The sequence below is a fragment of the Stereum hirsutum genome, assembly GCF_000264905.1.
Source record: "Stereum hirsutum FP-91666 SS1 unplaced genomic scaffold STEHIscaffold_18, whole genome shotgun sequence".
Taxonomy (NCBI): domain Eukaryota; kingdom Fungi; phylum Basidiomycota; class Agaricomycetes; order Russulales; family Stereaceae; genus Stereum; species Stereum hirsutum.
This window is the reverse complement of record NW_006763148.1, coordinates 1078926-1104376: the sequence shown is the minus strand read 5'-3', so window position 1 is coordinate 1104376 and position 25451 is coordinate 1078926. Positions and strand designations below refer to the sequence as shown.

The window sequence follows — 25451 nt, the reverse complement described above, 5'->3', positions numbered from 1 at the left end:
GAGGACTCATTACTCATCGCAGAGATGGACAGCCGATGACATCTTAGGGCTGGACGGTCGAAGACATCGCAGGGATGGACAGTCGAGGACAGCAAGGGCTGACGGATGGTGCACAGGGAACGAGGAGTATGCTTTGTCAATGTGGCGACCGCAGTGCAGCACAATTCAGGCCACCATCAAAGTTCGAAGCAAAGACCGCCAGAGACGGCATGAGACGTCTGCCGTCGGGACGACGCTTGCCGGAGATTCGCGTGTCCTTGCCGGAACCAAGAGCATGGCTCTTTTCGTCCTGCCACCGTCAATCCCAAGTCAATCCTCGACTCGCTCAACATCACTTTCCGGGGCAAGATCCTGTGACTCTTATGGAGTTTGCTAGTCGACTTCAAGATCGGACCCGCAGATGTGCCGTGCCGCACTTGCGACGCTTTTTGGCTCAGCCTTTCATGATCAGTGTCGTCGATGTCGATATGATGCCGATGACTCAGCGTTGAGTATTGAGGACTTCCGAAGGTGAGGTGGTTCTCTCAGCTATAAACTGGTCATTGTTATAGAGAACGCCAAACTCACTGGTACACAAACATACTCCACCTCTTCTTCGACAGCGCTACACCATCATCATGATCACCCTATCTTTCACATCTGCAGTGACCCAGATGTCTTCTCGCTTCCCAGCACTACCTCCCACATATCATTCTCCAAGTAGAATTCTATACGCATCTCTCCCCATTATTATTCTTGCATTCCTCCCGCGCATCTACGGCAACTATCAGGCCTTCCTCTCGCTGGGCCAGAGCAGAATTCCTCACAATGTCTTCGGATGGTTATTCTCCACTTTGTTGAAGCCTATCGGCAGAGATACGCGGGGAACCAAGATGTATGAAATAGACACAGACAAGTCCGTCTGGATTGAAGGAGAGTTGCCTCAGAGGAAAGGAGAGAGACCGACGACTGGGTGGCACTTCGCGCCACACAGACAGACAAGCCAGTTCCCTGACCCTAACTCTTGCGAAGTATGTTTCTTGTCCTAACCTTCACAAGTATATAACATGCTAAATACAATTGCACTTTACCCAGGCTCTGAAGACCGCTTTCTGGGAGTACGCCGCCACTCACAGTAGTATCATCAAGGTTGCACCTTCCATACACGAAGGTGTTGTCGACGCCTATATGATCCATCCCTCCATCCCTTCTCCTCACTCCATCGCCGACCGCGAGCAACGCGAGATTGCTCATATACACGAAGCTCGCGACGGGTCTCTTCATGTTCCCCTTTCGCCGCAGGATTGTAAGACAGGTAAGACCTTTCTCTCCTTGATTCGCGGAACCGATGGCTGACCTTCTCATTTTGTATCGCATTTAGTAATTCAACGCGGTTGGGGTGAACGCCACCCTCTTTCTGGAACCAACATCTTCCCCGGAGGACCGACGGAGCAGTATCTCATGATTTATGCACCAAGGGATGAGGAAGAGGTGAAGATCGTCATGAGCATTGTTCGTGCTTCTACAGGGTACATGACTGGGAAGCGCGAAGCCTTGAACGTTAGCGCGTAGGGAAAGTGTGTTATGCTCAGCTTCTCTGTGTGTAATGTGACTAGACAAAGATTTTGTCAGTCGAGCTTCCATCGTGCATCCGGTCTGTGGCATCTGTTATTTATAATGTATCCGCGACACCACCACGCAGGCAGTCTCTCTTGGTTAATAATAGCGAAGATCAATCGCTCAGTAAATGAATGTACATGGGCCCCACTTTATGAGGTTCACACAAAGCAAAAGGCAAAATATTACCAACAATATGGATATACACTGCACATCCTTCAAGAAAATGTCGTCAACGTCAAAAGAGCAAGGTACAATCACAAGCCGGTATCTCCCAAAGAGAGTCCATAATAAATAGTGACTTCAAATCCACCCCGTCCTCAACCGTCTCCTATCGTCTGAGTCCCATCTGACATCTTCCTATGCGCTCACTGCTCATCTCTACAAACTGCTCGCAGAAGCGGACGCCACAGCAGACGAGGTCACCGTGACACTGCCAATACTGGCAGAAACGAACGAGCTCGTCGCCGTCCCCGAAACTGCGCTGACACTCGACGTGACCAGAATGGACGACGAAGCGACAGGCACAGACGTAACGATCGACGCCGAGGAGGTCGGCCTGATGGATGGAAGTGCGCTGGACGACGCGCTCGCGGTCGCGGTCGGGCAAAGATAGACCGTCACCGTCTTGACTGCTCCGGGGGTCCCAGATGCAATGGCAGACGATGATCCCGTGGCGGTGACAATGTTGGTAGTGGTGATGTTGAAGGGGGAGGAAGAGGTAGCAGTAGCGGCGGCACTTGACGTGGAGATGATGGTACCAGTGGCATTGGCCGGGATAGAGATACTTCCAGTGGCAGTCGAGGTGGCATTAACACTGGGAGCGGAGGATGAAGCCGACGCCAAACCGGTAGAAGAACTGACACTTCCATTCGACGAAGCCGAGGAAATAATGATGCTGGAAGAGATAGCGGAGCTCGATGGGAAGGCAGAGCCGGAGAAGCTCGACACAGCGGTGGTGGTGGGGCCGGGCACGCTGAACGAGCTGACCTTTGACGTGGATGCAGAAACAGAGAGCGTAGCGCTCTCGGTCCCGTTATGGGGATGCCAACAATCGTGGGGGCGGTGGTTGGGAGTACCAGGGCTGCAGTTGCCCCATGGGTCAGGGAAAAGAGAAGTCGGAACGGGATCGAAGGAAGACATCGTGAAGGGGAACGAACTTCCAGATGCTGTGGCAGATGCTGTCGCGCAGTGAGACACGGTGACGGTGGTCGTGCTGGCAAAGGTCTCTGTGGCAGAAACGGCGAAGCTAGACGAGGGAGTGACGGAGAAGAAGGAAGAGCTGGCGGTGGCGGTGGCGTTGATGGAGAAAGACGCCGAACCAGTGGCTACGGATGACGAGGCACCCGATGCGAAGGAGCTTGACGCCGATCCTGAAGCAGACGCGGAGATCGAAGTGATCTATGAAGTAAAACCCACGATATGTAAGCAGAAAAAATCGATATACAGTGTGGGTGGACATACCACGCTGGCGGAGGTGCTCTCAAATTGACGCCTTGCCACAGGAGGAACCAACCCCGCAGCTGTAGGTGACTATTGTCAGTGGCCAGAACCTTTGTAAAATGCTGATAATGCATACCACCAGTAGCCAACATTGCCGCAGGGGCGAGGGAGAGAAGGAAGAAGGACTGCATCTTCAAAGAGTGTCAAGGGTAGTAGGGAGTGAGGTCAAGTAATATAGCTGGTCGAATGTCCGAGACAGAGGTGAATGATACCGCTCCAACGACTCACTCTTTTATATATGCTTCACCACCGAGTAGACGCTGGCGCAATGGCAGCTTACTGTAAGACCGAACAATTCATCGTTGTGGGGGACTGCGGAACGTAAGGAGGTGCACATGCAATGCAGGTATGGTCGTGGAGTAGTTCGTTGATCGTCATAACCGGCCTGTGCTGCCCACTGGTGGTGTCGGGAGCGAAATGCATCAATTGACCAAAATAGAACGCGAGCATTCGCCGCGTACAAGAAAGACATGTGAAGCGAAGCCTTGTTCAGAGGGAAGTGAGCGAGTCCAAATGGGCCCAAAGCATAAGGAAAACGTACACCGCGTTCTCTCCACCAATGGATTGGGTTGCTTACGACGGCTCATTCTACGGTCAATTTATCAGCGGAAGATTCTTGGTATGATGAAGTCTCTACAAGACTGAAAGAAACAACGACTCAACCGCCAACTTCGTGCGAGAACGATGTACGCTCCCCGGTCTTGCGTGACCTTTGTTCGCATCCCGGTATATCTCAGCCGCAAAAATCGACGTTTTTAGAATTGAAAGTAAACAAAAGGCGTAAACGTTCCAGCTGCGTGCTGGGGATATGTAAGCAGATTTAGTTGCGATGGCCTATTGACGATGAAGACTACGCCACTCACCGTCACCGTCAACCGTCACCACAATTCCGGACGCGACCAGATCGCAGCGAACAGTAGCGTTTCATGCGTTCTTGCCATCTGCCTCACAAAGACACACATGCAACGTCGTGATATTGAACGAGTGACTTCACGACAATCATTCGCACAACCGAATCAGGTGCATAATGCTATGGGCGCATTCTACGTGGCATCAGCGATCTGAACCCCATTGTGTGCGTACACAACGTTCGGAGGTCATAGGGTCGGTATTGCCAGCGAAGGTGATGGTAGTAGTATTCGTCAAGGTCTAAGAGCATAACGACACGTCAAAGTCGGAATCGTACTACTACCTAAGTTTCTGCCTTCAAGGATTGTGTAATAGGATCATCAGAAATAATTCCTGCCAGCGATGAGGGTGAAGACCACACCAACTCTCTATGGACAGTGCCTGTGAGCTGTGCCATTGATATCCTTATGTATGTAAATGAAATGCAGAGATAAGGCAGTGAGGAGGGACAAAGTTGGAAGAAAAACGCACAGTGTTCGCCGGGGAATTCCGATCAGAGGAGTGACGAGACACTTTAGGGTCAGTACTGATTCATGCGAGGGCTCAAATAGAATACAAAAGCGATAATATGTGCCAGGCAACTGTCCCAGTCCATTACAAAAATCCCATGGAGATCGACCAGCACAACACGAACGAGTCTCACAATGATGTGTTCGTTCTCTTACTAATGATGTACAAACAATCCAAGTCCATATTGATCCAGAATACTCTGCGTGTTCGTAGCGATGTTCACATAGGAAAACCTATAGCCGCAGCGATACATAGACATGCTATCCATAGCATCCAGCTCCCGGAGCTTGCGAATGGTATGAGTCGTGAAGCGGTCGAGCTGACGGTAGCTCCTTCGAGGTCTGATGCTGATGTACTTGCCCACATTTGTATATTGCGGAAGTAAGAGTGTACGTCGCTCGAGGGGGCCCAAGAAGAATCATCGCCTGATTGTGTTCGACGGAAAAGTCACCGTAGGTGAGTGAGGAGACTCCACCAAAAAGGAAATGTAGCGGAATCGTACCGCCAAAAAATGTTCTATGGAAGTGAATGAGCGATCAATGAGTGATATAGCATACGGGACAAATGGGTACACTCACGAGAAATAGAAGCCACCAGGCGTGAGGGAGCTGTCATTGCGGAACTGGAAATCGGCTTGATTGATTACCTCGATGTCGTTGTAACTGCATATAGAGGTTGGTAAGCTACAAACACTTCCAGCGACGAAGCAAGCACATAAAACTGACTAGACAACGATCTGCCCGTTCGTCGTGTTGAGTGGGCTGTTCATCCGTACGAGTAGGGTGACGCGATTCCATCTAGTGAAGAAGTGCAGTGAGCGTTCAATGTTGACCAAGATAAAGAGTCCAGATACTCACTGTCCACCAGCAAAACTGAATACGCCCCGGCTGATACTCGCACCAAACTCGTCATTGCACGTAACATTCGCATTCTCGCAAATATCGTTCGGTTTGGGTATATAGGCATACACTGTGGCGTAAATTTCGCGCAGCCACACCCTGATCAGCATGAAGCACAAACCGATCCACTCTACCCAGTACAAGTGGGGGCCATAAAATGGACGCACCTTCACCCTCCCCATCCGTCCTCCACATAATCCTCGTACTAAAACAATCCGACCCATCCGCCTGACTACCTCCCGAACACCCATTCGCACTCCCCCCCCTCAACCCCGGCAACTTCCCCCCCTTCACCCAATCAAACCCCTCATCAAACGCAACCTCATAACTAACCATCATACTCTCCCACGCATCCCCACTCGCGTTCCAAAGCGCATACATCTGCGCACCTCCACTGTCATCGTCCGAGAAGCTTCCCTTCGCATAATCGACCTGCAGAACCGGACTCGAAGTGTTGGTAGTGTCGCCTCCCGTAGAAGACGTAGGAACCGGGTTGTTCGGGAAAGGATCGGAGACGAACGTGAGGTCTGATGCTCCGTTCTGAATCCGTCCTTTGGATAGGCCCCAGTCAGAGTTCAGGAAGGTTTGGGCGTCATTGTTGGAGAGTGTGGCGGTGGGGAAGGGAAGAGATGTGCTTGAGCCGAGTGAGAACTGAGAGGCTGCGGATGAGGCGGGTACGACTTGGGAAGACACTTGAGCGGGAAAGACGGCACAGCCGATAGCGAATAGCGAGGTTAACGAAAGAGTCCAGTGCGGCATGATCATGATGATGGAAGTCTACGGCGTGGCGAGCGGCGTCAAGAAGGCAGATATTAGTTATCTGAACAGTGCAATTCAGAGTCAGGGATATAATCCAGGTATTTCCTCGTCGTACGTGGTCGTCTGCGAGGAGAATGTCAGGAGCGTGCCAAGGGAGACCGAGCTCACAAGGCGAAGTGAGTGTGCGAACCGCGGCGGTGCCACCCGAGCGCGGGGAAATTCAAACACGGTGCCGGCAGAATGGCGCTCGAACCATCTTCGATCAAGTTGCCCGTCGAATATTCAAGGTTGACCTCTGCCTCTGACACTTTCTGTGGAAAATGGACCCAAGAAATATAGACGAGAAAGGACGACGTCGAAGTACTGAACACTTGCAGCTACAGTGTCTCGTGAATGTCCAACGAACATAAACGATAACTTCAGCGTTCCAACCCTCAACTTCCCGATACTCATGATCAGACAATCTCGGACAAGTAAAAGAAATTTGCAGGCTATCTATGTGCTATATATATACTCAAGAGAGAGAGAGAGAGAGAAAGAAATGATATGCAACATGCAATCGAAACAAGATTGAGTAACGAGTATGGACTGGAGGAACCTCAGGCACCTCACGGAATGCGAACAAGTATGAGAGAATAATGACGCCTAGATGGACATCCTTGATATCGGATTCGTGGGGACAAGGTAGGGACAGGACAAGGAGACAAGGAAACAAGGACAAGGAAGGCTAATATTCAACTTTATGTAAACGCGTCCATGGTATGTACTTCTCCGACTTTATTGCTGCTAGCTGTTAGGTCCTAAAGAATAGAGGGGACGGATGGGTGGATGGGTAAGTGAAGAGACATGAACGGTGAACGGTGAACGGTGAACAGAGGACAGTCATCATCAAAAAAACCAAGGTCAATCTCAAAGGAGAGGAAGGGAGTTGTGTAACGTGATAGGAGGATCGGAGAGGTGCGGCAGAGTCTGACAATATTTAGTAGATGAAGATCAGGAACAGGGTTGATCCGAATTGACTTGTGGTAGATGATGGAACGGAACGTTGGGGCTAGCAAAAAAAAAGACGTCGTGTGGGCGCGTAGTAGAACATGATTGCAGGGAGTGAGTGAGAGTGAGTGGCTTATGAGACTTAGGTAGACATTATAACGCAACACTAGGCTATCCTCCATGCTATGCAGACAACATCATAGGAAGGAGGAGACAGAGCTGTCGAAAAAAGGGGTTGGGTTGGGGTATAGTGACGCAACAACTTAAAAAGAAAGCGTGGAACAGTCAACAAAAGGTGACAAACAAGCCAGAGTGGAAGAAACAAGTGTGTGAAGTTGTGCGTGCGTGCTGTGCTGTGCGTGATCGAACAAACGAGTGTAAACTGAGAAGAAAATGTCCTTCCTCACGCCAGATGGAAACGAAGAAAGAAAAAAAGCGAAACAACAGCGGCCCCCCCATCTGCGCGATGTAAAAGAACAAAAACAAATTCACAGAAGAGAAAAAAACAGAAGGCTCAGAACTTCGAATCGGGATCCAACGGTCCCAAAGGCCCATAGTCCGCCGCTCCATTCCCCCCACTTCTCCTCTTCACATGCGTCTTCCAATCCCCACCCACCGCCGAGCTCATCCCATGCGACGGCCTCACAGGCGACACCGGGCTCTGCACCGACGGATGCTGTCCTCTCGAAACCGGCGCATACCCTCCATGACCATTCCCATTCCCGTTCCCCCTCGCTGGCGGGCCATCGCTAAGCTGATACCTCGGCGCATTTTGTAGTACGGACGAAGCCAGTCGATCCGACGAATTCACCCTCGAACCCCCCCTCGAACTCCCATTCTCCTCCTCGTCCCACCCCTGATCCAACATCGCCTCCAGATCCGCCGCACCCACCGTCTCCGCATGATCCAACTTATCTCTATTCTGCGCAAGCGAATGCAATCCCGTCGGCGGCGGCGGATATCTCGCATTATTCTCGTTATACTCCCCGATCTGCATCCCCCACTGGTCGTCGTCGGACGAGGCGACAGAGACGGTATCGGAGCCGTCGTACTGCGACCGCGTGTCGTATCTGCTGCTACCACCGCCAGCGCCGACACCGAGGTACTCCGTCCCGTCGCCGGTGATGAAACCGGAGGGGTGTTGGCGCTCGAAATCGCGCCGGCGGCGTTCTTCGCGACGGATCTTGCGTAGACGGGAGCGTTCCCAGTCTTCCCAGCGTCGGAGGGGCACTGCGTGTCCGACATTACCTTTACCCTCGCCGTGACCTGTATCTTTCGCCTCGCCCTCGACTTTTCTGGCATCCCCAACCATCAAACCAAAAAAGATCATCAGTAAGATCTGGAAGAAGAAGTAAGAATAGAATAGAAAACGCACCGTGTCTCTCCCCACGAAAAGTCGTCAAAGTGCCAGAACGCATAGAGTGGCAAGATCAAGTTCCAGACCGGCAAAGCGAGCAAATAAATCAACATCCAAAACACATACACCACCTTCCTCGTCGTAATCATGATCAGCACCGCCGGCAGACCCAGCACCGCAACAAGCAACACCAGCGGAATCGCCTCCTCGAACGATTTCGGTGGTGACAGGGCAGATGAGACGATGAGGAGGTACGTGAGCGAGATGGCGATGGGGAGTACGACGGTTCCGAGCAGGTCCATGAAGACGACGAATTGCATGCTGAAACAGAATGTACCGCAGAGATTGCGGACGAGGACGAGTTCCATGAGGTTGTGAATCGTGGAGTTGATCCAGCGGCGACGTTGGGAGAGCAGGACGCTGAAGGTGTCGGGAACGACGGTACGACAACGGGCTTGGGGGAGGAACATCATCTTGCGGTTGGGGAACGTGCGGAGGAGACAGGTCGTCAGGAATCGATCTTCACCGAGCAGGAGGAGGTTCTTCTGGTGTAGGGTCGTGACTTCGCTTTGGCTGTATTCCTTTACGATTTCAGGTTTGATGATGAGCGGGATCCAGTCGTCGCCTGAGGCTTTGCGTGCTTTGAGTCGGAACATGGAGAAACAGCCTGGGAGACAGGTAACACCGCCGAAGACGGCCTCGAACGCTTTCGCGAGATGATGGGAGATGAAGTATTCGAAGACTTGGATGGCAGTGACCCATGATTGTCGTTTGTTCGCTATACGAGTCTCGCCACAGACACCCATGATCATCTGGTCGTGGTGCATGCAGTTGACCAAGTATCTGAGCGAGTCGGGGAAGACTTTCGTGTCGGCATCAACCTGTTCACATTCAAATTAGAGCATGTCTATATGAAGAATCCTCGAACGCGACGCACCATGAGACAGACTTCGAAGAAATCAGGCGTGACACCCATCAAGACGTGGATCTTGCGGAAGAGGTCGAAATCGAGTGGCGTCATCCGGTCGTTATACGTAACGCGAGAGAAGAAGTTCATGAGAATGAGTTGACTGTCCCGCTTTCCACGGTTACCAGGCTTCTTCTCTGTCGCGGCTTCCTGTTCGGTGCCACACTTAACGACGATGACAGTCGGCGTCCGTGCACCAGCGACGGCTGAAACACACATACACACACACGCATGTTCAGCGCGAACGCCCAGATGACAGAGGGAAAATCGACGCACTATAATGTCCAGCATAAACCATCGCCCGGTTTTGTGCCTTTGACCCAGACCCGACAGCTTCATATGACATCGGCATCGGGTTTCCAAACCTCGGATCCGCCTCCAACAAGCCCACGCAGATATCCGGCGTGCTCCTCTTCTCGCCCGCACCAGTGATCATCCCATCCGCGACGATGAAGAGCAACTTACGTGCGTCCGAATACGTCGTTGTCGATATCGAATCGAGCGTCGTCCTCAACGACTCCTCGCCCTCGGAATAGCACGTCACCAGGCACACCGCGAACAGTTCTGCACCGATCTGAGCCAGGGACATGATGGGCTGAGCGTCCTGTTGGCTCGCGAGCGTCACGCTCGATGCGGTGTTGATGGACCTGGCCGACTTGTTATTCGCTTTTGTAATTTTCTTCGTGCCTCCCGGGCCTGCCCAGGGCGCCGTTCCCGTCCTGTTGTCGATCGAGATGTTCGCGCCCTCTGGCATCACGGCGGGACTGATGGCGGAGCGGTTGAGGATGGTGCTGTCCGGGTTGCCTGCGAGACGCTCGGAGAGGAGCCAGTTGAAGATGCAGGCCATGACGAAGCGGATGAGGACGAGACCGAGAATGACGATGAGACCGGCGTAGAGGACGAGTTGGGAGACGAAGCAACCAGGGGTGATCTTGTCGATGTTTCCAGCACCGTAGCGCTGGACCATGCAAGGGATGGCCGCTTTGAGGTTCGCTTTGTTCACGAAGAGCCTGGTCCCATCACGGGAGTTCGTGGAGATGAGCGCGCGAAGAGCAAGGTCTACATCATCACCCGTGATGGCGTTGTTGTGAAGGTTGAAGTAAGGTTGAAGATTGAGAACATGGCCATCCAAAACAATGAAGTTCGTAAGGTTGTAGACTTGATCCCAGTCGTAACCAATAGAGAGGGACATGTTAACGAGGTTAAGGTCGGAGAATGTGGAGGAGGAATTGAGGTTGCCGAGGGGACAACTGTTGGAGCCTGAACAGGGTTCATCGACGGCGACGCGGAAGGAAAGAGAGGTGCATTCGGAAAAGTCGGCAGCAGAGCGGGTAAAGAGAGTGGTGATGTCCTGGCCGGGAGTGGCGGCTGAGAGGGAGATGAAGTTCTCGGAGTCTGTTGACTTTGAGTTGGTGACGTTGTAACCCCAGCCTGCGATGCCCAGCGTGCCTGGGGTTGCACCGAGGGAGACGAACTGGGAGGTGGAGAGAGTCTGGGTGTCTGGACAGAGGACCTTCTGGAGGCCGACTGTGGCGAAGCCGACGACGGTGCATGCGACTGCGATGAGAAAACAGAGGGCGATCTTCTCGCGCCACGCCTGGCGCGTCACCTTGTCTTTGAGACCAAGCGACTTGAGGACGACGGCGGGGGCCCAAAAGGTAAGGACTCTGGAGAAGAAGGTCCAGGGGTCGAATCCGCCCGAGTCTACGACGACGCCGGTGGGTGCGGGAGCGATGCCCTGTGGGTTGATGAGTGGGGGAGCTGCGACGCTGCGCTCTGGGCGGGTGAGGGTCTTTGCACGTTTGATGGTGGTGCCGATGCCACCCATTCTTGTTGTTGGTACGGGGACGTCCCTGGTGTCGTAGCGTACGGCCATGTAGAGAAGGAGAGACTGACGGTCGGCGCTCGTGCCAGTGAAGGCGCGAGATTAAGGAAAGGACAGAGCTGGATGTTGTGCTGGGGCTGGCCGACGACGACGACGACGGCGACGAGGATGGTAAGGAAGAGAAAGGTGAGGTGGAAGGGGCGGGCGTTGTGCGGGAGGGATGATGGGATGAACCGAGGCTTGGGCGGGCTTTCCCAATGTAGATCACTACACATTTACAGACTCCGAAAGCGACGGCTGCTGTAGCCAATCCGCCCTCGGCTCTCTTGCTCGCTCTCGACGCCTTCGTCGGCCACAGCACAGATGCTCTCTGCCCTTCCCCCGCAGCCCCTCCCGCGACACGACCAAGACGCTCTCTACCCAACAAACACAAATGGCACCCTCCACCAGCAGCTCAGCCCGGAAACGTACCGCGAACAGAGGCTCGCCGCACAGGTTATTACTCCATTCTTTGCATTTTACGGAAAATAGCAGGCTCATGTTCGCATTCACGTCGGCAGTTGATGCATCTCGCATCACAATTCCACTACAGCGACTACCATCAGGCCAAGTTTGGTCCGGCTGGTTCGTCTTCTCCATTTCCTTTCGTGGACGTGCCTCCGCTGACCCTTCGCGTCCAGGCTCGCCGCTCACCTACATCCCTCTCTCCGTCCACGTCCCCGAGCACTTCAGACAGCTCCGCGACCGCCAGCTCATCTTCACGCGCGACCAGCAGGCGTGGTGGGTCTGCGAACGCGCACATCCTCTCCTGCCACCCTCAATCGGAGGAGCACCTGTCATCGACGCCCACGCTAGCACTGACAGCGAATTGCCAACCGTCCACTCGGACACGCCCGTCACCCTCAAAACAGCTTCTCCAGATCTCTCCCTCGATCTCTCTGCTGCCATCGACACTCCACTCACCCCCGTCAATGTCTTCTTCTTGGGCAACGGCGAGCCTCAGCTCAAGACCTCCGAATCGCATCCTATCAAGTCCGTGTCCTTTTCGCGTTCTATTCTGTCCATTCATAACCACAATGCTTACATTCTATACCTATACAGTGTCTCCATGATGATACCCTCCGAGCTACTCGGCACTATATCCCTCCACCTCACCCTCTCCAAACAACCCAACCCCACCCTCTTCGACATCCACCCCGCCTTCTCTCTCGACAGACTCACCGCCTACAGCCCCTCCACCACCTCCCTCCCCCGTCAACCCTCATTCCCACCACCTCCCCCACCTCCACAACGGAACATATACCCAATAGATACCTCGATCCCGAAAGAGACCGGCGACTGTCCAACATCCCAGTTTTTATGGAACAGAACATCCGTACAATTCGCGCTCCGAGCTGCACTCGCTTCCGATATCGAAAAACATACCCCGTGCGGACCTGGAATCGCACAACCACAGCGAACACGATCCCAAACTTCAGCACACTCACCAAACCCCAAACCCTCCCCTTCCCCTCTCAAATCCAATCTCAAACCCACGCAAATCACCCCCTCATCCATGCCTCCCCCTCCCCTCCCTCCTTCCACCCTCCCCCGGCCTCCCCTTCCTCAGCTTCCCACCCACCCCCCCAAAACATTCACCCCATCACCCACCCCAGCCCCAGCCCCCCACCTCCCCCTAATCCCCCCCCTCTCCTTCGGCAAAATGGACATCCTAGGCGAAATCCTCGCCACAGCGGACCATACCCAACATTACATGAACATGAACATGTATCAACACGGTCGAATGCCACCTGCCTTTTTGGGGAAACATGATCGGACGTTCTCGGCGCCGCCGGTTGTGTTTAAGGCTATGATGGAGGGGGGTGGGGGATTGGGGTTGGGTGGAGGTGGGAATGGGAATGGTGGTGGGGATGGAAAGGTGGGGAAGGGGGGGAAGGGGAATGGGGATGGGGGGAAGGAGGGGATGGGGATGGGTGGCGCGATGGGGATGGGAGGTCAGTTGAGTATGTTTAGGTATCCGTATGCGAGGTACGTTTGCCCTTCTTAATTTCACAATGCACCGACGACACCATACCCATACTTACACCGCTGTTACCTTACATTACATCACAGACCACCATCCCAACTGCAACGCACACTCCCCCCTACGGATCCATTAACTGCATCCGAGCCACTCGCCGCACCTGAAGGCGAGGCCGAACAGGAGCACGAGGCGGGGGATCAACCACCCGTACCACAGAGGCCTAAACTGCAACATGCAGCCACTACGCCTGCCGATCATGAAGCCAGCAGCTGCAATGGTAATGTCAATGGCGCGAGTATAGTCCCTAGTGTACCCACCATCCCCGAATCACCGTCCGAATCTGCGCCGCCGCCGCCTTATCAGTTCACACCCACACCCACACCCACATCCTTGAATGATACGGAGGGAGATGCGGATGCGGATGCGAAGTGTGAGCGGGAGCGGGATGGGGACGAGTTGATGGAGGGAACGACAGGGACGGGGACGGGGATGGGGACGGGGACGCCGTTGGTGGGGAATTTATTCTTGAGTTCGTGTCCGGGGAAGAAAGGTGTGTTTTGCTATCTCTCGTTTTGCCATCCACTATTACCACACAACCACGGCATCCAATCACACGCGTCTTTTCTTCACGGTTTACGAGTACTGATCGCTACTCCTGGACTGCAGTGAGACTGAACGGCCCCGTTCGCGGACGCGGGACGGTGAGAAGGGACGTGAAGCAGGATCTGAATAGGATGAAGGAGATGGGGGTGGGATGTGTCGTTTGGTCAGTCTCTTTCTCTTTCTCTTTCTCTTGAGTTATTGCGGCGCGGTACTTTTGAGCCGTTGGGTCTCGGTACTTTTGAGCCATTTGCGTCCAAGGGATATTGAGCCGTTTGCGTCCGAGGGATATTGACTCATTTGATTTTTGAATTGGTTGAATTGGGGGGTGTAGTTGCTTGGACGACGACGAACTTGGTTTTTTGGGCGCGCCGTGGGACGAGTATTCAGTCGCGGCGGCGGAATTGGGACTTGATGTTCTCCGGTACGTGCTCTCCGCCCTCCACCCACATCCACCCATCCATTTATTCATGAACCTTTCCTACCCTCCCCCCTTCCGACCATAGCATCCCAATCCCCGAAGGCCTCGCCCCCCTCTCCCCCTCCTCCCTCGACACCCACCTAACCCGCCTCATCGAAACATATACGTTGAACGGCGTGCATGTGCTCGTGCATTGTAGAGGTGGGGTGGGGAGGGCGGGGTTGATTGCGTGTTGTTGGATGTTGAGGTTGGGGCTTTGTGGGTGGTTGGGTGCTGTGACGAATGCGAATGGGACGAATGGGGGTGGGGGTGGGGTAGGTGGGATCGGTGGGAAAAGGGGAAGGGGGTCAACTGGAAATGCACTTACGCCTACGCCGACGTCTATCTCGCAGTCCTCCATGGACGTCGACGCTCCGTCTCCCCCCACTCTGGACGCTCCAACTCCAACTCCAACAACGGACATAAACGAAACCTGGAGCGACAAACTGCGACAGCAGGGCGTACGGAAAGACGCGCTCAGGCTGGTGGAGAGGGTGATCTCGGTGGTGAGGAGGCGGAGGAGCCTCAAAGCTGTGGAGACGTATGAGCAGGTCAAGTTTTTGGTGGCTTATGTGGAGTTTATGAGGGAGGGGGTGGGGAGGGAGGCTAGGAAGTAGAGTGAGGTGGGGATTGGGGGTGGAGAGGTGGAGAGGTGGAGGTGATATGATATAGGGAGGGTATTTGGGAGGGCGGGAGGGGGGAGGGGGTGTATGCTTTCTGGATCTCAAGTCGGTGTTATACCAGTCTCGTAGGGATCATGCACATACATGGATGGATCGGATCCTTCCTTCAATCGGTTATTTACTTACTTACTCACTTATCCCAAGTCCGTTCTATCTCATTCTCAACAAGTACATAATTCATCCTTCTGCGACTGCGACCCCATTCATATTCATATCAGTCTTGTCCGTTCATGATCATTATAATTCATTCATTCACTGGCTGGTTACGTCGCGCAACCCACGGTCATCTTGGTTTGGTACACATTACACAACTGCTGTTGTTACGTTTCTACTCACTCAGTCATCCATACATTGTTTTTTTGTTTCGTTTTGTTTCGTTCGTCCGATACCGTTTTTTTTTTACTGCGTGGTACAGCTACAGTTACAGTTACAGTGACGGTCATTGCTACAATTGTTTATATCTTAATCGTAATATGGTTGGCCGGTTTTTTGTTTGTGATTTTCAGCGGAGAGTTTGCTGTGACGCCACAAGTACACTTTCCGGACATCTCGTCTTTTCCGGGATGAAATAGCACGTTGTGCGATGTTCTCGCACGCATATGCCCGTCTGTCATGCCCAGCGAGTTGATACGAGGTTGTTGTCGTTGTCAAGGAATATCGGAGATACTCGTAAGAGAGCCTAGGGCCGGAAGGGGAGGTTGATACTTGTTTGATGTGGGGAGGAAGACTACCATGCACAAGATATGGATATAGCATTCTTGGGTCACTATCATCTACTCTACTGTACACGTATATTTCGAACCAGCAATCTGGCGAGATGATTCAATCTCAGACCTTACGCCTGTGCGTCGTATCGACGGAACAACTCGTCCAAGAACCGATGCCTCTCCACCGCATGTTCAAAATCATACCCTCCCTCCTCACCCCTCACATACAACTCATACATCCTCCCAATATTCCTCGCCTGCAACCCCAAATGTCCAAGCTCGTCCTCCAAAGGGTCCACCACCTCAACCCGCCCCGGCGTCTTCTGGTCATGCACCTCGATCTTACTCTCCGGATGTCCGACATTCAAGAACGTGGCGGGCGAAGTGATTCGGATCTCGCCGGTTGAGCCGTGGATGCGCCACTCGAGAGCGGGGGTGCCGGGGAAGGGCTGTCCGCCGCGTAAGTAGAAGGAGAAGAGGGCGCCGTTGGAGGTCTTGCTGTGGAACATGACTTGGTCGGGCACATCCTTTTTGCGTCCTTTCTCGAAGACGGACCCGTCACGCGCGATGATGTCGACTATGGGATGGCCATTGAGCATAAGGCTATCGAAAGTTTCGATACGGCCGAGGACTGTGCGGTTAGAGTCAGCGAGGAGTGAGGATTGATGGACGGTAGTCACGACGAATGTGGGTGCGTCTACTCACTGTACTCAATGTACTCCAGAGCGTGCCCCACGCCTACAGTAACAGGATTACTGCCCACCGCCCTCGTCGTAAAATAATCGACGGTCCATTTCTCCGTGGCCCCTCCATTTCCCGGAGCAGCGGCATACGTACTGCTCAGGACCTTACCGATCCTGCCACCATCCACCAATTCCTTAACCCGCCTGATCAAGGGTGAAAATGGCCCTTGGAGGCCCACGAAGTTCCTCACGTGTCGTTCCTTCGCGATGGCGGTCATCTCTTTCGCTTCGTCCAGGTTGGCTCCGAGTGGCCATTCGGTGAAGACCGCTTTTCCAGCACGGAGGGCGGGTACGGTGGTCGGGTAGTGTTTGTCTACGCGGACGCATGATACGACGAGGTCGATGTTAGGATCGGCGGAGAGTTCTGGGGGACAGTGTGAACGGCGTCAGAACAAAATTTGCCGGTCCAAAGAGATGCAACGGAGAACATACCCTCGACGCTACCATATGTCTTCGTAGATTCGGGTAAGCCATGTAACTTGACCGCGTTCTTGGCTGACTCTACAGAGGTATTGCACAAGGCGGCGAGGGTGTATGCGTCCGAGTCGAGAAGGTAAGGTAGGTGTGCGGAAGCAGCCCAGCCAGTCCCCTGATATTTGTCGGGCGGCGAGCCAGAGAGACCGATCAAACCGACACGAATGGGTGACATGGAGTAGAAATCAAGAGTATCTGCGAGTGTCAACTCAGGACAGTATGGGGCGTGGAATCAAGGTTGGGCCATTATAAGAGCCCCCTGATGCGATGCTGACTGTTATTGAGCTGACTGAGCCGTGCATATATATATGAGTTGCTGACGAAGAAAATGGCGAGGCTGCCTCTGCGACATTGGAAAAAGATGACGCGATCTAGATTTTAGTGGTAGAGCTAGCAGAGAGACCAAATTTCGAGCAAGACAATGGAGATCCAACGATACGCTGAATATAAATATGTACCTTCAGCGGCCCACAGGCATCAGAACGCTTTAGACCACATATAACCTGAGGAGCCATTGCGCATATGAGAAACAGTCGACATACCGTAGATCGTAACATAGTGTTCGCAAGGTGACATTGGATGCTGCATGAAAGCTTTGGGTCGAAACGAGATTAAGTGCGACGGGTAAGATGCTTGTCTCGAAGGTTCGGGCTCTAGACAATGTAATCGCGCCAGGCCATCACTTCTGGTGCTCGAGGACGCTAGTCCATTCATTCTTTTTGTTTTGGCTGTCTATTTTAGCACCGTGATGCTGTATGCAGAACTTATCCGTGCGCAAGGGGTTAAAATACATGTGAAGCCGTGACGGTGACGAGAGACAGTGTAGAGTGTTGCCAAGTTGCGCCAAGCAAACTCTCGGATAAGCGTGACCTCTACTCTTCGTTCAGATAGGTTATGCCAAAACAAACCTAGGATGTTCAAGTTATCGTCTGAGTACATATAGATAGGTTACTGGTGTTGACAGAAGACAAGAGCAAGCAGACTTCTTCACGAGTCCGTTCGACAACCGTTCGAGTGTTTTGCGTTGTTTTACGTTGTTTGTCTTTATTTCGTTGACGGGTAGACCACGGGTGGCACACCAGATGTGGCGTGACGGCTAGAACAGAATATTGAAGTTTGTCGAATAGGTTGTGTGAATGTTCTTCATGCAAATGCGAACGGACTAGCGTGGAGAGTTCGTGCCGATCCTGCATAGAAATGATGAACGTGCTAGCTGTTATACTCAGGACCATACCAGTGGAAGGTGTTCAACTTGTCGACATGGTTAGCACTATATTGCACCGAAAAGCCGGATCATACAGACAAGACTCGTACAGCAGTGAAACGAGAGTACTAGTGTGGTTGGAGACTGAGCGGAACCTAATATCTCGACGCGTTGAGTTCTATGAGGTACTTGCCGAGCCGGCGTTGTGGTTTGCGTCGATCATTTTGAGTTGCTCTTACGGAAAGTAGCCTTCATACACAAGTCAGACAGATCATAGTCGCTGAGTAAGTACCTTGTCTACACCATCGTAGGGTCAGCATTCCCTTGGCCTGTATACTCTCCGTCGCGGCTCTGCAGCTAGTAACGTTCAGTGTTCACCTTTACAGATCACGCAAACAAGACTCGCTCACCACCGGGACCATACTTGTCCAGTATTCATCAGCTCTTGTCAGCATTATCGTCTCTGAACCCTCCTCAACCCCCATCACATGGCTTTCCAGATTGTGTCCATCGTTTCTAAAGTTAAGGCTGTACCAATTCGAGTCCCGGAGGGGTGCACCCATGCTGCCCTCTGAATGGGTAAGCGGCAGTTCGGCTTTCGCAAAGACATGCTTGGAGTCCTGGTAAGTCTGGGGTAGATGCCATGACCGAAGATTGAGGAAGAGGCGGTTGATGAGAAGGTTGGGAAGCCTATACATGTCGCTGTTCAGCTCGGACACGTCTTCACTATTCACGAGATAGTCGCAGAGGGAAATCCAACGCACACGGCAAAGTAGGGTGCGAGGCTTTCTGCTAACAATGATGCGTTGTGTGAGGCGCCCTACACGCAGAAATGGAGTGAGGGTCTAAGCTATGAGCGTATGGAAGCAGAGCCCGTGACCGAGCTGCCAACCTGTAGTATAGAAGTCTATTTCGGGTCTGTCAGCTGAGGTAAGACACCTCTACCACGGGAAAGCGCAGACACACCACATGTAGAGAGACACCTGCGACTGACACTGCGGATACAACTCTATGGGATCACACCGTCGGAGTCAATCTTCAATGTAGTTCAAATATGGCTCGAATAACTTACAGAAAATAAAGGATCCCTGCACACTTGGTCAGAGCTGCCATGATTGACGGTTAGAGAGAAAAGCTGCTTACCATCACGAAGCAGAATCTCAGTCACGCTTGTCTGGCCATACTTGCGCATCTCCACAGTGTGCCAGTACGTCTGGACGACTGTTATCCCGAAGATGAAGGCGTTGAAGGCTAATGTCAAGACCATGGAGGCTACTCCGGCTGGCGTACAAAAGAAAGACGCCAGGAGGTCATCATTGAACACATAGAATGCCAAACGAAACATACCTCTTTATAAGACAAGAAACAACTTCAGTCATGTCAAGGAGCACGGAACAACAACAAGGCTCACCGCTCGTACAGATCACCATCTGAGAGGTCCCTGATGCACCTGGAGAAGTCCTCATACTGGGTTCCATCTGATGATATCCGTGCAGATAAGTAACATTCCTAAATGGTCAAGATTGAGGTCCTGAAGAAAGATGTATCTGTGTAAAACGATCCTACCCAGATATCGACGCCAAATCTTGCGAGGATCAGAGTCGATGCCACGTACAAAACGACGTTATTGCGCCTACACAAGGCATAAACTCTGAGGGCACATAGAACTAGTATCAGGGCGTCAAAATGCTGGTCTCCACGAAGACGAAGCATATATTTTATGTGACTGACCGTTGGTGGTGACAATCACCACGACGTCTAGAGCTTTCTCGGCAATAAATAATGTGTTACAGCTCAACCCCGTGTTAGTTTATTCATGCATCTAGAGATGGGCGCGATGGAACTTACCTTGCATCTGTTGCAGAGCCAGGGCTGGCGATCGCCAGTGTTAGAGCGAGGTATACTCCGAAGGCGTAACGGTTTAAGAAGTATAGCGCTCCAGTCGCGGTCAGCTTATTTGACCAACCGACCTTGATCTCATCCGCTAAGGTCTGGACATAATCCAGCATCCACAAAACTGTGTGTAGCAGAGACTGATAAGTGATGAATAATGGACGCAGGAGAGTGCAGGACGAACCTGCCGCAGAGAGATTGGTGTAGTTCGTGATAATGCTGTGTATGGCGAAGTCAAGGGCTGAAAATACCGCGTACATAATAGAGGTACTTGCCATAGGTTGTTCTTGAAGATGACCTCTTGCAAGGCTGCGGCAGAGTTGGACATTTCGGGAAGGTGAGTCACCGATGGTATCGAGGCTGGAGCACACGCCGATGCGCGGCTTTAAGCAGCTTGTACTCTTGCTGTTATCAGAATAGAGTAGAATAGAATAGTACACGACAGTGCATCATGTTCCTTGAATGAATCACCACCCATCAAAATGCCAAATCCCCCCCGCGGGATCATACACAGATAGGACAAAAGGCAAAGGCCGCATAAAAGTGTGTGATATATCGGCATTATTTATTGGACAATCGTATAACGATGGGCGTGTCGGGCTTGCCTCTATGCCCAATCAAATACAAACGCGGCAGGCTTTTCTCTACACGGAACAAGAGGACGGCAGATATTCAAAGACACCACGCCCTATGGAGGATAGCGGGAATATTGCGGATCACTTGGTACGTGAACCATGGAGGTGATACAGGGACCACAACAGCCAAGAGTATACTTCTGTCTACACGAGGACGGGTTAAGATTCGAGGACACGGTCCACGCACAGGGAAAAGCCGCATGACCAACTTTTTAAGTATGAAAATATGTCTCGGATGGTATGAACCTGGGATCCAAGCAACATTCTGCAATGGTATGTTGGGCCGACCTCCATGGGGAGTGAGTGAATAGATGTCCAAACATGCATCGCATCAGGAACAACGAGGGGTCATGACCTGATAAATTGCCCATGTTACCACCCGTGAGGCACCCGTAAAAATATGGCCTTCAAAAGGTATGCTTGTATCTGAGCTTGAATCAGTGGTCAGATATGGAGTCAGAATGAGCGCGCAAAGTCTCAAGTCGAAGCTTATAGAAGGCTACTCACCTGGTAGTAAACCCCCATTAACCACACGTTGCTCACAATCCCCTTGTGGAGCTGGTCGTCGTGCAACAAGAGTAATTGTGCACGGCGAAATAACAGTGATCATACGGGTCGTATCAAAGGTCTGCGAATCAGATACCAAGCGAGCAAGAGCACAACCGAACAGCCTTCGCCTAGGTCCATTTGGCCAGAGTGAAAGTAGGCACGTTGTTGTGATAGTAATAGCTTTCCCGTCAACGGGACCGCACACAGCCAAGAACCGTCCCCGAAGGTGTCTGCATAGCTCGGTTACAGAGGAAAGCCTGAAGGGTTTTGGTATCTGCCAGTGCCTCCGGTGTGGTAAGTCTCCGAGGATGAGAACAACACGATCTCGTAATGCATAAATCAGGAAAGCCCAGAGATATTCAAGCCCCTCGTCTCCTCTGAACTTGGTATGTATGCATGAGGGACCTTACTGAGCCATCTGACTTACTTAGTGACACCAGTCAGGTCGAGGGTTCGTAGATGGAATGTTTTGCATTAGTATGAGATTTTGACTGCAACGACAGTATCACATACCCATTCTTTTTGAAGTCGTTCTCACACCACTGCTGTTATGTCTGCGATGTACAATTTGAGAGACTTTCCCAGCGTTGATTAACAAAAAAGAGTTTGACGAGGTAACTTACGTGTCGGTTTTGTGGTCGACATCCGTGGCGACGCGATGTGTGGCGTCGGAGATAATAGGGATTTGTCCTAACAGAGATCGAGCACGTGGAAAGCGATAAGATATGAGGTAGTGAAGCGCTCTCGAGTAAAGGATTCAAAAGGTAGCTCTGATGTCTAAGGTACTCTACCCGTCCTCTAATAACCTCTCCGCCCACCCCGACGCAGCTTCCATAAAGATATCAAGAAACTGTAACTGTCTTGTCTGCGAGAATTGCTCTGGACTTCGACCCGGACCCGACATCGAGCTCGTTCGCGACGATGATAGCTCGGAGCGTGAGACCGCGCTCGTTAATGACCTTGTAGGCTATGGTTCGGATGATGAAGATGGTGCTAGTGGAAGCGGGAATGGCGAGCGGTCGTATATTTCTGCGTGTAGGTGTGGACATGGAGTTAAGGAGCATGGTGCCGATGAGAGTGTGCTTGGCGAGGAAGAGTTTGCGCGACGATCCGCTTTGGCCGTGCGGATTGACGAACATCTCGAGGTAGGTTTCAGCGTTCCTTGTCATCATTCTCTGGCTATTCTCGGGAATTTCTATATCCTCGTGGAGAAGGCCTATCTGCTGCTCGGAGCTCTGTGGCAACCAAGCCTTTTTCACGTGCGGAGCTTAACCGCCTCTTGCTGGTTCGACCTCGCACGCTCTCCCACCGAAGCATGCATCATAACTCGCTTGCTAGCCTCCTGTCTCCTCATAGATGGATCTCATGCTGATACTGATTCATTGTGCATCCAGCAACTAGGCCACCTCCTCGACTTTGATTATCGGGATGAAGACGTAGACGCGTTGCGTCAGTTGATTAAGCCCTCTCTGACGAGTGTAGCGGCGTCACCACTCACAGAAGCCGGCGCTTCTCCAGGTATGTGACACACATTCCATCTTCCTGTGCAACGCCGTGTCTATATACTCTGTGCCACGCGGCAAACACGCTCATCAAACTGCCTTGCTCCGGACTTGCATCATCACCATTGTTTTTCTCCTTTGTTTCCGACTGTCATCGGATCGTCTCACCATCTAAACTGGTTCGCTACGTGGACAATAACCTCCGTGCCGACACGACGACACTCGACGCGACTACAACACGCCATGTTCACATCTTTCAAAACAGTCATGTCACAGAACAAACTACCCTTATCCTCCCCATCATCACAAGCGAGCGGCTCCCAGCGTGCTCAACCACCTCCGTCGAAACGGCGCCGTATATCGGAATCATCGCTCAGTGACGCCGAAGACGACGATAACGACGCTTCAGAAGAGGACCAACCTCTTGCTGCTCGTATTTCCAACCTTTCACCGAGTATGGCTCGCGTGCCTGTGGAGAACGGCCGGACGCCCGCTTCGTCTGCTCTAGGGGCCAAAGGAAATGGAAATGGTGCTGGACGGAGAGGAGGAAAGACTTCAAGTATGAAGTTCAAGGCGCACACAGCGCCGACATCGATAGCGCCACCGACGGGAGAGGTGCAAGCGGAGATGAATGGAGAGATCCAGCCGATAAATGGACATGAAACTACGATCAAGGTGGAGGATAGGTTGGACGAAGGACAGCTAGACCGACTGGCTACGGGCGTAACGGTCGATACGGCAGATAGCGCTACTACGACGGCCGTAAGTGTTCCGCTATGTCTCCACGCCCTTCCACTTCAGTCTACGCCCTTCTCCTTTCGGATCGAATGAGTTGACTGACTGACGGATGTGGCGCCGCTACGTTCCTTCTTCTTTCGATTTCCGAATTTAGCCCCCAGTGAAACCAGAGAAGACGTCCGCCATCGAACTACGGCGAGGTGTCATCCAGATCTTACCAGTCGAGAATGACAAACAACCCCGCTCCCTCGTCATCCTCACCAATCTCAAGACGTTGTTTCAGAAACAACTTCCCGTGATGCCTCGAGAGTATATCGCGAGACTCGTTTTCGATTCAAATCAAAAATGTTTGGCCATCTGCAAACGGGGATACAAAGTTGTGGGAGGGATCTGTTATCGACCGTTCGAGCATCGCGGGTTCGCAGAGATCGTTTTCTTTGCGACGGCCTCCGTTGATCAGGAGAAGGTCTGCATTATCTCTTCTGCTTCTCCCGTCCCGTTCATCCTCTGATATCTATCCGCCTTGTCCCTCATCCTCGACTGATGCCTACTCGTCCACTGTGCACAGGGTTACGGTGGCCTTCTCATGGATCACTTCAAGGCCCACATTAAACGGACCTATCCGAACATGATGCACTTCCTGACCTACGCCGACAATTACGCTGTCGGTTACTTCCGCAAACAGGGCTTCTCAAAAGAAATCACACTCGACCGGTCCATCTGGGCTGGCTACATCAAGGATTACGAAGGAGGAACGATCATGCAGTGCACCATGCTCCCGAAGGTGGATTATCTGAGTACGAAGGAGTTAGTGGCGAAACAGAGAGAGGCGATATTGACGAAGATCAGGCAGATGAGTAAGAGCCATGTGGTTTATGAAGGGTTGAAGTTTGAAGTGAGAAGGGAGGGTACGGTTGAAGGAGGTGGGGAAGTGGGTCAAAATGAGGAGAAGGTGGTGCCTATTGATCCTAAGGATGTACCAGGGTTGCGTGAGTTATTGCTTCTTATCTGGTCTCTGGATTGGGGTGTGTACTGACCAGAATTAACTCGACAGGCGAGAGCGGATGGTCACCATCCATGATCGTCAGGTCTGTTCGCTCTCGTCGGATTGCGTCTCCCAAGCATTTAGACTTTGGATACTGATCTGGTTTCTTCGTCTACCATCAGGGAGACACGACCAAGCGCGAAGGACCTAGAGAAGAGCACCATGAAGCGCCTCCTAACAGAACTTCAAGCGCACGGTAGTTCTTGGGCTTTCCTCGCTCCTGTGAACGTAGTCGACGCACCGGATTACTACGATGTGATCAAGAACCCTGTGGGTGCGTTCTTTCCTCCTTCCCACTTCTCAATTCGCATTCCCACCCTATGGCTCATCTTCAAACCCTTGAACGACACAGACTTCGGAACAATGGAAATCAAGGTCGAAACGAACCAATACCCAAACCTCGAGGCTTTCTTGGCTGACGCGCAACTTGTGTTCGATAATTGTCGAAAATATAATGCCGAAGGATCGATATTCTGGAAGAATGCGAATAAGGTGGAAAAGGTCTTGAAGGATTTGGTCAGCCGGTTACGGAATTGAGCGGCTTGAGAGACGAGGCTCAAGCGGTTGAAGATGTCCCTGGCCCTAGAGGTGGTTAAGCTTGGAATTTCGTCGAGGCCGCGTGGCGGTCATAATGGTGTCATTTTCGGGTTTTATCTTCATTTACAAGGTTGATTACATGTCTGTGGTCGTTTCGAGATATCGTTCTCAACGTGTCTCTTTGTACTCACCTCCTCCGTTTCCCATATTTTATCTATCTTCATACCTATTCACCCTTCACTTGCTCACTGCTGTTGTATCATTATTCTTGCTGCATTTTTATCGTCCTTCCTTCCGTTTTGTATGCGCTAAATGCTCCAAGTTGAAGCTCCCTCCTCTGACC

The 25451-nt window shown here is 52.2% G+C and overlaps 7 protein-coding genes across 7 annotated transcripts; 3 read left to right on the top strand and 4 right to left on the bottom strand.

Moving 5' to 3' along the window:
- Positions 1 to 346: 346 nt before the first annotated feature.
- STEHIDRAFT_150227 (uncharacterized protein) lies at positions 347 to 1669 on the top strand. The gene is made up of 4 exons (XM_007309835.1): positions 347 to 510; positions 603 to 1010; positions 1075 to 1294; positions 1361 to 1669. Exons 2-4 carry the CDS (start codon positions 618 to 620, stop codon positions 1549 to 1551), a joined length of 804 nt encoding a protein of 267 aa, XP_007309897.1. The 5' UTR covers positions 347 to 510; positions 603 to 617; the 3' UTR covers positions 1552 to 1669.
- A 3068-nt stretch (positions 1670 to 4737) lies between these two features.
- On the bottom strand, positions 4738 to 6176 carry STEHIDRAFT_67199 (uncharacterized protein; the record flags this gene model as incomplete). Its single annotated transcript, XM_007309543.1, has 6 exons — positions 4738 to 4943; positions 5021 to 5034; positions 5097 to 5180; positions 5244 to 5315; positions 5376 to 5487; positions 5585 to 6176. 6 exons carry the CDS (start codon positions 6174 to 6176, stop codon positions 4738 to 4740), a joined length of 1080 nt encoding a protein of 359 aa, XP_007309605.1.
- A 518-nt stretch (positions 6177 to 6694) lies between these two features.
- STEHIDRAFT_86566 (glycosyltransferase family 2 protein) lies at positions 6695 to 11526 on the bottom strand. The gene is made up of 4 exons (XM_007309834.1): positions 9767 to 11526; positions 9461 to 9696; positions 8542 to 9404; positions 6695 to 8461 (listed from the first exon to the last, which is right to left on the bottom strand). Exons 1-4 carry the CDS (start codon positions 11364 to 11366, stop codon positions 7681 to 7683), a joined length of 3480 nt encoding a protein of 1159 aa, XP_007309896.1. The 5' UTR covers positions 11367 to 11526; the 3' UTR covers positions 6695 to 7680.
- A 150-nt stretch (positions 11527 to 11676) lies between these two features.
- STEHIDRAFT_172227 (uncharacterized protein) lies at positions 11677 to 15078 on the top strand (the record flags this gene model as incomplete). The annotated part of the gene is made up of 8 exons (XM_007309833.1): positions 11677 to 11810; positions 11876 to 11939; positions 11996 to 12347; positions 12417 to 13343; positions 13428 to 13888; positions 14005 to 14104; positions 14273 to 14362; positions 14445 to 15078. Coding segments are annotated over 8 exons (2699 nt in total), but the record flags the coding sequence as incomplete, so codon positions are not given.
- Positions 15079 to 15802: 724 nt separating this feature from the next.
- STEHIDRAFT_86561 (oxidoreductase) lies at positions 15803 to 17220 on the bottom strand. Its single transcript, XM_007309832.1, has 3 exons — positions 16964 to 17220; positions 16494 to 16895; positions 15803 to 16419 (listed from the first exon to the last, which is right to left on the bottom strand). Exons 1-3 carry the CDS (start codon positions 17178 to 17180, stop codon positions 15917 to 15919), a joined length of 1122 nt encoding a protein of 373 aa, XP_007309894.1. The 5' UTR covers positions 17181 to 17220; the 3' UTR covers positions 15803 to 15916.
- Positions 17221 to 18428: 1208 nt separating this feature from the next.
- Positions 18429 to 20362, bottom strand: STEHIDRAFT_162223 (uncharacterized protein; the record flags this gene model as incomplete). The annotated part of the gene is made up of 12 exons (XM_007309831.1): positions 18429 to 18458; positions 18513 to 18560; positions 18620 to 18899; positions 18974 to 19029; positions 19102 to 19116; positions 19176 to 19218; positions 19282 to 19297; positions 19353 to 19558; positions 19621 to 19718; positions 19776 to 19860; positions 20058 to 20226; positions 20287 to 20362. 12 exons carry the CDS (start codon positions 20360 to 20362, stop codon positions 18429 to 18431), a joined length of 1122 nt encoding a protein of 373 aa, XP_007309893.1.
- Positions 20363 to 23415: 3053 nt separating this feature from the next.
- STEHIDRAFT_66795 (Bromodomain-containing protein) lies at positions 23416 to 25108 on the top strand (the record flags this gene model as incomplete). The annotated part of the gene is made up of 6 exons (XM_007309511.1): positions 23416 to 23550; positions 23681 to 23992; positions 24095 to 24515; positions 24581 to 24614; positions 24694 to 24845; positions 24924 to 25108. 6 exons carry the CDS (start codon positions 23416 to 23418, stop codon positions 25106 to 25108), a joined length of 1239 nt encoding a protein of 412 aa, XP_007309573.1.
- Between the last annotated feature and the right edge of the window lie 343 nt (positions 25109 to 25451).